General features: G+C 37.6%; 1 protein-coding gene across 1 annotated transcript in view; it reads left to right on the top strand.

Moving 5' to 3' along the window:
* LOC131251625 (protein TIC 100) overlaps window positions 1-11,930 on the top strand; it is a 50,706-nt gene extending 38,776 nt beyond the window's left edge. The window contains exons 10-11 of the mRNA XM_058252465.1: window positions 10,107-10,837; window positions 11,415-11,930. Coding sequence (XP_058108448.1) covers window positions 10,107-10,837; window positions 11,415-11,807 — 1,124 coding nt within the window. The 3' untranslated portion in view covers window positions 11,808-11,930. The remainder of the gene's footprint in view (window positions 1-10,106; window positions 10,838-11,414) is intronic.
* The last annotated feature ends 206 nt before the right edge of the window (window positions 11,931-12,136 follow it).

Here is a 12,136-nt window from a genome sequence, read left to right as displayed (position 1 = left end):
ATTATAAGAGTGATAAATATTGAACTTTATCTTTTAGACAATGCACGTCATGGGCCTCATGGCTCTGATACCATTCTCCACCAGGATGTTATTCTAAATTAACAACAGAGGGTAAAATTCTTCATTCTACACCAGGATATGTATAATATCAATGATCTCTGACAATGATGTTGAAATTAAATTTTCTTCTAGTAAAAGAATTCTTCTCAATACTGGAATAAGTTGCTCATCAATCCTTGCAAAAGCTTCTTGCTCTTCAATGTCACCCACAGACACAAAAAGATATAAGGCTAATATAAAACCTACAGGCTGTTGATTTTTGCCTGCCTTCTTTTTTTTTTCCCCTAAATATTTGATCATTATAAGACCTTCATTAATCAACATCTTTTATGCCATCAATTATGTCAAGTATAAAATGTTCCTCATCGAAAGAACATTTATGCTCTCCTCACTTTCTGATTTACAAGCATCACAATCACATAAATATGGATTAGAACAAGCAATTTCAGAAGATTATGTTTCTTTGTCAAATTCAGAGGATGTATTGTTCATTTCATTTATAAATTTGTCAAGTCTTTTTTATCTCTTCTTGAGAGAGATCCACATTGTTTATAATTTCATTTATCCTATTCTTGAAATTCTGCTTAAAACATTTGTTAGCATAATGCCCCTTTTGTCCACATTTATAATAAGTTGGCATATAATTCTTCTTCATTTTTTAGACGAGTTTCTTCCAAAAGTTTTTTTGTTTTGTTTCGTGGTATTGTTTGTCTGCATGCCTCTTAGCTTTGGCATATTATGACCTTTGGTGTATAACGAAATTAGTAACAAAAATCTCCTAGCTCTCTTTTATTAATGAGTTTTTCTTTTGAAATTTAGTGTTTAATTTTTAAATCATTACATAATGATAATCCAACATAGTTTATTTTCTGAACAATTTTCCCATAGGACAACCTATCATAAATAATAGTTACTCCATTTCTTAAATGGGTCTGAACTCTTTCAACAAAGAGAGTAGGAAGACCATAAATAAAATTTTCTTTCCAAATTTTTTGATTTGCCTGTTGAAGCATACATTCTCTGTTTTTTCTTTTTCTTTTTCTTTTTCTTTTTTGAGTGATTAGAACAAAATTTATTGCAAAAGAGGCCAAAGCCAAAATATACAAAAAAGCAAAATTGTACATCCACCCAAAGGGCCTCTAAAGCTCTACCCAACCGGCCGGAAACCAATTTACGATCTTCATGGCAACTGCCCATTCTATTACATGAAATTTAGCTTTGGAAAACACTTCCTCAACTCGATCCAACCGATTCCTAAAAGTTCTATTATTTCTTTCCAACCATAAGAACCATAGTCCTGCCAATAGAGCAAGGTGCCCACCCAAAGTCTGATAAGGTGGGATATCTTAGTTTTATTAACCGTTGTCTTACCTTTTTGTAAAGGTCATCTACTTTTTGCACAAAATGGTGTATAATATTAGTTAAAAGAGTGTAACTTGTGTCATACATAGGGTTTACTTTAAAGTCTATAAGAGGTTTTTCATTTGGTCCTTGCTCAAAATGGTGTAAAGGTCGTCTACTTTTTGCACAAAATGGTGTATAATATTAGTTAAAAGAGTGTAACTCATGTCATACATAGGGTTTACTTTAAAGTCTATAAGAGGTTTTTCATTTGGTCCTTGCTCAACAACTTAGTTAATAGACTCTTGTTGAGGAGTGAGATAATTATCCCATCATCCTCTCGATTGTCATGAGAAAGAAGAAACCATCATTTTGACTATGGCATTTTCATTGTTGCTTCTAATTTTACAGGCATCCAGATACATTGGTTTTTTAAATAGTGTCACTACATAGCTTTAGTGTAGCCTACATGCTACATAGTGTCGTAGTGTACAAAAGCAACGTTTTTGCCTTATAGTGCATGCAATAGGGTGACAGCGCGGTGCGATTGCTTACTTTGGGTCCCAAAACCTCAGTTTTTTTTTTTTTTTTTTTCGAGAAGTCGGAGGTGTAATCGCTTACTCCGGGGGACTCGATCGAATGTTGCATCAAGGATTTTTAGGAGGGCTCCTGACAATAGTCGGAGATATAAGAGTCGCATGAGGATACTGAGGAAGACAACTTTGAATTGTCATTGGTGTGTTTGGAGGATCCAGATCAATTTGAGCTTGCAGTTCTCCTTCCAAGGAATGCTCCTCAAGGCAACAATTTGCTCGATCCTTTGGAGGTCACCCCTCTATGTGCAGCTAAAGTGGCGGTTGAGTCTATTGTAATCAGTCAGGACGCTTCAAAGGAGGTATCAATGATCTAGAATGTCAATGTTGGGGTACATGAGCTTTCAGAGGAATAGGTAACTCGGTCCAAAGATATACTCCAGAGGGTGGGGCGAATGATTGGCGTCTCCTGCGGGACTTAAAATGAGGATGTTAGTGCGTTCCTTCAATTTGTTGAAAGTAGGGGGAGGCAGTTTTGTTAGGACCTGAAAATTGTTAAGCGAAGGAAATCACCCAAGGGGTGGAGGGAATTGTTAAGCCTTGAATGTTTGGTTAAGTATGATTATGTAGGAAAGGCAGGTGGCGCTAGAAGGGAAAGAGGGGCGAGGTTAGTTGCTTAATGTTAGTTCTTAGCTAGAACATTAGAGGTCTGGGGAGTAGGGATAAAAAGGCCCAGGTTAGAAAATGGTGCAAAAAACTCAAGGCAAAAGTTATGTCTCTAGGAAACTAAGATGCAAAATCTTGATAGATGCACATTAGATTCAATTTGGGGAATAAGAAATAAGGATTGGATAGCGTTGGATTCTTCAGGTTCAGTATGTGGTATACTGGTTGCTTGGAAAACAAATGTTTGGTGCAGAGAGGTTAGTTTTGTTGACAACTATTCCATCTCAATGGTTCTCAAGGATATTTCATTTGGCTTCCGATGGGTGTTTTTAGGGGTTTATGGACCCGATCTAGCAGGCCTTAGAGATTGGTTGTGGGATATCCACAGTTAGAGAAAGGTGGGGGTTTCCTTGATGCTTCGAGGGTGACTTTAACATCATCCAGTTCACATATAAAAAATCACCAAGAGGTCGAGCGTCGCGTGGTATGCGTGACGTTGCTGATTGGGTTAGTAGGAATGAGCTTGCAGATTTACTTATGGAGTGCCAAATTTACATGGTGGAACGGGCAAGAGCATGTTGTTTTAGCACATCTAGACAAATTTCTAGTTTCTAGTGATTGGTTTGAGAAGTTTTCGCTAGTCCATCAGAGAGGTCATCCAAGAATGGTCTCAGATCGCCCGCCCAATCAGCTTGGAGGTTTGTGACGGCGATTGGGGTCCAAAACCTTTTAGGTTTGAACTTGCTTGGTTTGAAGTGGAAGGCTTTGCTAAGTTAATAGCTAATTGGTGGGGATCCTTCTTGGTGAAGGTTTTGCTGCGAGGTCCAGACTTGGACATAAGTTAAAAATGCTAAATGATAAACTCAAGGCCTGGAAAAAGAGATTCTTGGAGTTTGGGATTCAAATCTTGATACGTTGGCTCAAGAGATTCATGAGCTTGATTTGAAAGAGGAAGGCGGTGAACTGTTGGCTGAAGATATAATTAGGCGCAATTCTCTAGCATGGTCCTATGCTAATCACCTCAAAGAAGAAGAAATTAAATGGGGGCAAAGGTCCTAGGCCTTGTGGCTCATGGAAGGGGACAAAAATACTCGGCTTTTCCACAATATAGCTGGTGCAAGAGCGAGATGCAATAGAATTAGTACTTTGGTTTTGGAAGGGAAAAGGGTTTCAGAAAAGGATAAGGTGTGTGAAGTAATCGTCAATTTTTACAAAACCTTGCTTACAAGAGATGATAGACCAAGACCGGGTATAGATTATTTGGACTTTCCCAGCTATCAGCAGTGGATGCTGATTATCTTGAACGGTCGTTTATGGAAAATGAGATTAAGGCAGCGATTGACTCTTTGGGTAGGGATAAGTCGCCAGGGCTTGATGACTTCCCTATGGATTTTATTTTTTTTTCAAAAATTCTGACCTATTATTAGAACTGATATAATCGAGTTCTACACTGAATTCTATGAGAGAGGTCACCTTTTTCGTGATTTGGGTGCTTCATTCATTGCCTTAATCCCTGAGAAAGCATGCGCGGAGGACCTTAATGAGTTCAGGCCCATAAGCCTTATTGGAGGACCCTACAAAGTCCTTGCCAAGACTCTCACTCATCGATTTCGGAATTCAAAATGTTTTATCAAGCATCTTCTTTGAAGGCCAAGGTGCCTTCGTTCAAAGTAAACAAATTCTGGATAGTGCTCTCATTGCTTACGACTGTATCGACTCTAGACATAGAGATGGCATGCGCAGGATGGTGTGCAAGCTGGATATGGAGAAGGCATACGATTAGAAATAGAGGGATTGGGCATTCCTTGATTATATGCTGGGAAGATTGGGTTGCAACCAAAAATGGAGAGGTTGGGTGCAAGTTTACGTCGATTCAGCGGTTTTTCAGTGTTGGTTAATGGCTTCCCAAAAGGATTCTTCATATCCTCTAGGGGTGTTAGACAGGGAGATCCCCTATCTTCCTACCTTTTTGTGATTGTAGTTGAGGCTCTCAGTAAGATGTTGAAGAAAGGTAAGGTGGGTTTAATCTCAGGTTTTCAAGTCAAAGAATCAGGGGTGAAAGTTAGTCATTTGCAGTATGTGGATGACACCTTATTATTTTGCGATGCGGATGGTGAGGAGGTCGACAATCTTCGAAAGATTGTCTCTTGCTTTGAGCTAGTTTCAGGTCTGAAGATAAATTTTTTTTAAAAAAAGTGAGATCCTTGGAGTCAGGTCGCAAGTGTTTGGCTGCAAGGCGGGATCATTCCTTTCCAAGCATCTAGGTTTACCATTGTGCATTGGGAAACCACCCAAACATCTTTGGGTTAGGGTGGTGGAGAGAATTGAAAGAACTTTGTCGGTATGGAGAAGTCGTCACTTGTCCTTGGGAGGTCGGATCACCCTCATCAAAACTGCCTTCTCTAACACACCACTGCATTTCATATCTCTTTTCAAATGCCCGAAGTCAGTGCTGGCCAAGCTGGAAAGGCTAAGAAGGGACTTCCTTTGGAGGGGGGCAGAGAATAAGCACAAGTTTCATTTGCCCAAGTGGTTCGAGGTGTGCAAGCCGCCAAGCTGATTAAGGATGATGGGGCAGGAGTAAGAGTTTTGGAGCTGATTAATCTGGCTCTTTAGGGTAAATGGTTGTAGTGGTTTGTCATCGAAGAAGGTATGTTGTGGAGAGAGCTAGTTGTATGCAAGTTTGACACTTATATCAGGGGATGGAAGATAAAGAGGTCGATGCATCGCGCATCTTCGATATGCACTTGTACAGGGGGATGGAAGATAAACAGGTCAGTTTATCACGCAGCTTCGATATGGAAAGCAGTGGAGTCAGTTGCAACCTTGTTCAATGAGTGTATCTCTTTTGCGTTAGGTGATGGAACCCAAATTCGTTTTTGGGAAGATCCATGGTGCAGGGGAAGAAGACTTTGCAACGCATTCCCGAAGGTGGCCAATTTAGCTATAGAAAAGGATATGATGGTGGCTAGGTGCTATTCCTTCTCCGACATTTCTGGAGTGTGGCTACCTCCCTGTAGAAGAGATTCGTTGGATGAGGAAATATTGGAGTTAAGAGTCATTGTTGGACAGTTTTCTCCTTTTCTCTCCATCTCTTGGAGAAAGTGACTCTTTAGTGTGGCATGCACACACTTCTGGCTGTTTCTTCGTGCGGTCTTTCTATAGCATGTTTTATGATTTGGTATTGGCAATTGGTTCTTCCTTTGCCTCCCACTTCTTGTCCTACAAGGCATCTCTGAGAGCGGCGGCCTTTGTTTGGTTATTGGGTAGGAGAAGGGTGCTAATGGTTGACAACTTGCAGAAGAGATCCATGATCATCCCTAATATTTGTATCATGTGCATGGCTAATGTGGAATCAATAGATCACCTCTTCATCCACTGTACTTTCACTCAAAAGGTTTGGGATTTCTTCCTAAAAATTTTTAGTATGGGTTGGGTCATGCCTAAATCGGTGGATAGCTTGCTTTGTGCTTGGTATGGAGGGGTCCCCGGTAAAGATGTCAAGGCTTTATGGTAGCTTCTGTTGGTCGCTGTTTTGTGGGGCATTTTGGGGGAAAGGATCGGGCTTTGCTTTCATAATAGATGCGCATATGAGGAATAGGTGTTTAGGAAAATTTCCTTTCTTGTGAGAGATTGGGCCTCCAATGTTTTGGTGGCGGGATCTGCCTCCCTATTTTCTTTTTCTTTTTCATAGCTACGGCTGCCTTGTTTTCCTGGTAGTTGTCTAATAAAAAATCTTGTTATCTCTCTCTCTCTCTCTCTCTCTCTCTCTCTCTCAGAAAAAAGGGTCAGCATATGCTACAAGCTACGTTGGGTCCTTAGCATATGCTACAAGCTATGTAGCGTGTAGTGTACAACTCTAGTTTTTATCTAAAAAAAGATAACTTATATGCTGTTAATTCAAAGGTTGATGTAAAATGGTGGTGACTCCTCATTCTCAATGTGGCAATAATGTAGAGCTTTCTAGACTATCCAAATAGTGGGTCAAATAATCAATGGATCACTTTTCTAAAATAAGTTAAACTTTTGCAAGAAAATTTGGAATGATATGTTTGGATCTTCCTATAGCCTTTTGACATAGAAAAAAGCACATGGCGAGTCCACTATATATATATATATATATAATTGATGAAAATAATATTCCTAGAAAGGTAAGATAGACCCAAACAAATCAACGACTATTTGAAATTTGTAAAAAATGAAATATCTGAATTATTAAAGAAATATTATTTGGAAAAGTTCTTCTTGGAATTGTTTTGACTTTTATGTAGAAAAGGCCGTTGAATTAAAAAGAAGCGTCCCACCCTTAGTTATTAATTATAGGGCTTTGGATAAAGTCTTATAATGGATAAGATATCCAATTCCAAATAAACAAGACTTGATAAAAGAATACATAATGTTATTATTATTATTATTATTTTCCAAATTAGATATGAAATCAGGATTTTGACAAATCCAAATCAAAGAAGAGGATTGATATACGATGACCTTTACTTTTCCTTTTGGATATTATGAATGGAATGTGATTCCTTTTGGGCTAAAAAATGCTCTCCTTGAACTTCAAAAAATAATGAATGAAATATTTAATCCCCAAACACCATTCTTGATTGTTTATACCGACAATGTCTTAATATTCACCAGTAATATTGATTAACATTGGAAGCATCTGAACATCTCTTTAAGGGTTGTTAAACACCATGGTCTGGTTGTTTCATGAAAAAATAAAAAATAAAATGCTTTTAGTTGGAAATTTAAATTCTTGGATATAAAATACAATAGAGAATAACAACACCTGTTAATAAAGTAATATAATTTGCTGAAAAAGTTTCTAATGAAATTAAAGATAAAAAACAACTTCAGAGATCCCTTGTCTGCTTGAATTATGTTATTTTTATAATTAAAAAAAAAAAAAACTGTCAAAGGTAGAAAGCCTTTTAACCGAAAGATTAAAGAAAAATCCTCCAAAGTGGACTCATGCTGATAGAAAGTCTGCTTAAAACATTAAAGAAAAGGTTAAAAAAAACACTGCTCTGTCTTAATATTGCCAATCTAGATGGATATAAGAGAGTATAAACTGATGCTTCAGACACTGTATATGGAGGAATCCTCAAACAAAGGAATAATGAAAAGGAATAGGCAGTAAAATTTACTTCTGGTATCAAAATGAAACCTAGAACTATTTTGCAATGAAGAAATAAATTCTGTTATTTGTTTATTGTGTTATCAAATTTCAAAATGATCTTCTAAATTAAGAATTTTTGTTAAGAACTGATTTAGAGGGCCACAAAAGATGTCCTAGAAAAGGACGTAATGAATTTAGCATCTAAACAGATTTTTGCTTGATGACAATCTATACTAGTAATTTTTTATTTTCAAATTGAGTTTATTAAAGGACAATCTAACTCTCTTCCCGACTTCCTCTATAGAGAACTTTTGCAGCTAAAGAACTATGCATCCCAAGATGCTACATAGCTTTTTAAAGCCAATGTTTTCACCTTACAAGTGGTCCCCTTCTGCAAGGAAGGCATCCCTGACTAAAGAAACCATTATTCTCCGGCTAATATTAGCTCAAATCAAGCTAATTCCAGCTCTGACAAATTATTAGAATTGAGTCTTTATGTCTTAGGACCACACCTTTTTTATATTTTTTTTAAGAACAAATTGATTTAATATCTAAATGATCAATTCTAGGTCTCGTGTCAGAATATGTACTTCTGGGTTATCATCTTATTCCTGAAGCCCAAGGAAAATCACAATATATTAAATAAATAAAAATCTAGAAGAAACCCATAGTGCCAAAATTAAGCACTATTTGAGGAATTAGTAACTGACTATGCCTATTCCGATCTCTCAATCCATGATATTATTCCCCTTTAAAATAATGGAAGATCCTTTCAAACTCCAAAAATATTTCCATCCCATTATGATCCTCATTATTATAATTACTGGGATCATCAAATGACCTAGGAAATTGTCTTATTCATACAAAATAAACAACTTAATCATGGTTTATTCGATTTTCCAACTAGTTTTCCTCTCATATTCCAAATTGATTCATCTTTTAGTGGAAACCTTATGGCACTTCCTTATGGCACTTCTTTAGCCATCCTTCTCAAAACACTGAATGAAGTGTTTGCTGTGATTATCTTTAAAATTTCTTCTGATCAAAGTTAATCTTCTTCGATTCTTTTTCAAATATGGAATTCCAGGGATCTTGAAATGGTGTTATGTTATTGTTATAGAAATCATTCCTCCATCTTTTTCTAGACTTATCTTCATTAAACGGTGGGATAAATACGATTATTACCATGTTGTATCAGCCAATAAGAATTATCTCTTACAAAAAGGGTCAGTTAGCTTAAAGCTTATTTCTAGCTGTTAAAACAACTTCGTAATCAAACCCTATCTGAAAATCAGTCTTTATTTGAAGGAGCCATTCTCAGTAAAGTTAGTCAAACTATCCTTGGAATGGACTCGACCTAAATAAAGATAGGCCATATAATGAAAATGAAGATGATTGCTTCAGAATTAGTCTCTCTTCATCATCTCCAGTATCTCTCTTCTATGTTGCAAGGGACATTGAAGACAAATAATGGTGGGATAAATATGATTATTAACATGTTGTATCAGCCAATAAGAATCATCTCTTACCAAATGTGTCAGTTAGCTTAAAGTTTATTTCTAGCTGTTAAAACAACTTCGTAATCAAACCCTATCTGAAAATCATTCTTTATTTGAAGAAGCCATCCTCAACTAAAGTTAGTCAACCTATCCTTGGAATGGACTCGACCTAAATAAAGATCGGCCATATAATGAAAATGAAGATGATTGATTCAGAATTAGTCTCTCTTCTTCATCTCCAGTATCTGTTTCTTCTATGTTGCAAGGGACATTGAAGACAAATAATCGTCGGATAAATATGATTATTACCATGTTGTATCAGCCAATAAGAATCATCTCTCACCAAAAGGGTCAGTTAGCTTAAAGCTTATTTCTAGATGGCCATGGCCTAGATAGAACCAATTCTAATTAAGAGGAGAAATGTTGGTCCGAATTAAATGCATGTCCATTTCTCTCAAATATCTATTGCTCAAATGTATGAGCGCTTCGAGTGTTTTGAAGCAGATGTTTCTTCTCCGTATTTGTCCATTAAAAAGATTTTCCATTTTGTTCAGTAGGCAAAATATTCGTTTTGTTCAGTTGATAAAATAGCTCAGTGGATTTTCCTAACTCCAAAATAACTTAATAAGATGAAAACTTGTCACTGTATATTGGTTTTTTCTCATTGCGTTTTGAGGTCAACTCTATATTGTATGATTTTTAATGGATTTCTCTGTTTCCCTACTAAGTACTAATCAATTTTCATTTGGATCGTTTCTTATTCTTTCTGTTGCCTTTTTTTAAAATTTTTATTTTTTATTTTTTTCACGTTCACTCTAACTTAACAATGTGCCTGACTTGACCTTCTTTTCTTTGGCATGATGTTACACATGTTTGTTCCTCCAGATAAGAGTCCAGAATTTGTTCTTGTAAACAAGGAACCAGAGCCAGATCCTGAAGACCCATCCAAGCTCATATATACCGAAGACCCACTCATTCTACACACACCCACTGGACGGTTCATAAACTTCGTAGAAGACGAGGAACATGGTGTCCGCTTATTTTGGCAGCCAAATCTTAAAGACGGGGAGGATGTGGACCCAGCGAAGGTTGAATTCCTACCACTTGGCTATGATGAGTTCTTTGGGCGATCTGTGAAAGGCATCAAGAAGGAAAGCAAATTGGCGAGCTTCATAGCAGCTGTGGAAAGTGCATGCCGGCCTTTCTTCGAAAGACTTGAGAAATGGACTGAAGAAAAGAAGAAAGAGAGCGAAATGAAACTCAAGTTGATAGAGCAGGAGCTAGAGTTCATTGAGGCTGAATTATGTTTGGAAGAGGCAATGGAAGACATGGAGATGGAGCTAAAGATGAAGCAGAAAGAGGAGGAGAAAAAAGCCGTGATGGATGAAAAGGCTGAGGATGCTTTGGCTTCTCTCCATGAAGACAACATGGATTCGGATCAAGAAGAGGAAGAAGATGAGGATGAAGAGTCACCAACAAGCTTTGGCTCAGTCCTTGAAGAGGGTCGAGTAATGGGGCCGGACTCGACGAAGGATGATAAGAAGGGAAGCAAAAATGGGAAGTCTACTTTTGCTGCAACTTCAATGTCCTTTGCTTCTTGCAGCCTCGCATCGGTGGTGAGTTCTGTCCAAATATACATGGCTTTTGTAACTCCAATAACTTTCTATTTTTGAAAACCAAGTTCTGAAAACTTTAGAACTCGACATTCCCGAGACCCGCTCAAATTGAAATGCAGTTGACTACTGCATTGACTTGGGTTTAGAACTCCGATGCTAGGATTTTTTCGGTATCTTTTTCAAGCTGTTGTTCTTCAAGTACTCCATTTTAGGGTTTTATAGAAAGAAATGAGTTACTCTGATTATTCAACGTGAGTTCTTGAAGTTAATATTGGAGTACTCAAATCTCGTCTTAAATGCTATAGATTTTTTGCTTAGGTGCGTTTGGTTGTACTTGTACCAAATATCATGAAATTTCATGATTAATCAGTCTAATTTGGTTCATAATTTAATTATATTTCATGATATTTATGCAACCAAATGCACCCTCATCCTTTTTTCCTCTTTCTCTTAGAAATTTTAATTTGGTTGTTGATCTCATCAGCTCATTGATAAGGGCGGTTGAGCTCCAAACCATTTGTTCGTCAGATTCAATTCTCGGGATGCTAGTTTAAACTGTTTATTGTTGGATTCGTAGGTCCCGTCCATTCTGCAGGAATCCTTTGTATCATGGAAAAAAGGAAGAAGATCGCCTGCAGCTACCAAGCTTTCTGATTCTTGTCTTGAGATCCCTGTGGGTCCTTTGCAAACAGTGCAGTCGGTGCATTTTCCATGTCTGTTCAGGCCACATGCAACAATGAGGGCGGCACAAGAACACCGGAGCTTTCAGAAGAAAAACGGCAGGTTTTCTCAGCTGCATTCACTAGCTCAGATTTTGTCGGGTCCTGGAACTTCTGCACAATTAAAAGCTACCTCGAGTGTGGGAAAACTGGCTCACCATCACAAGCTGCATACAAATCCCGAAAAGAATCAGCATAACATACTGTCCATGCACGTACCCTTAAACCCTTCAAGATTATTGTACTGCTAATTTTACTTGATGCATGGCATACTCTCTAAATTTGATTTGAACTTCAAGAATTGTAGTCTGTCCAAATCATGTTTTGCTGTGACTGATGTATTCCGTAAAATAGAAGGGTATTTTGCGGGCTTTTTTTCGGGGGTCAGAATTCTAAGCATAATGATTCTTTGTTGAGGCTGTCTTTGGCTTTTGATGACAAAATAAAAAAAGAAGCTTGATCCAAGCCACTGTTTCAAAGATCTTCAGGTCCATCGCTGAATGGGTGAGAGTCGACCACAGAGTTGAGGGTTGTCTCCAGCATGACGTTCAGCATGATATGGCTAGAGGTGCTCTTAGTG

The sequence above is a fragment of the Magnolia sinica genome, chromosome 1, assembly GCF_029962835.1.
Source record: "Magnolia sinica isolate HGM2019 chromosome 1, MsV1, whole genome shotgun sequence".
In the NCBI taxonomy this organism is placed as follows: domain Eukaryota; kingdom Viridiplantae; phylum Streptophyta; class Magnoliopsida; order Magnoliales; family Magnoliaceae; genus Magnolia; species Magnolia sinica.
This window is presented reverse-complemented; position numbering and strand designations above follow the sequence as displayed.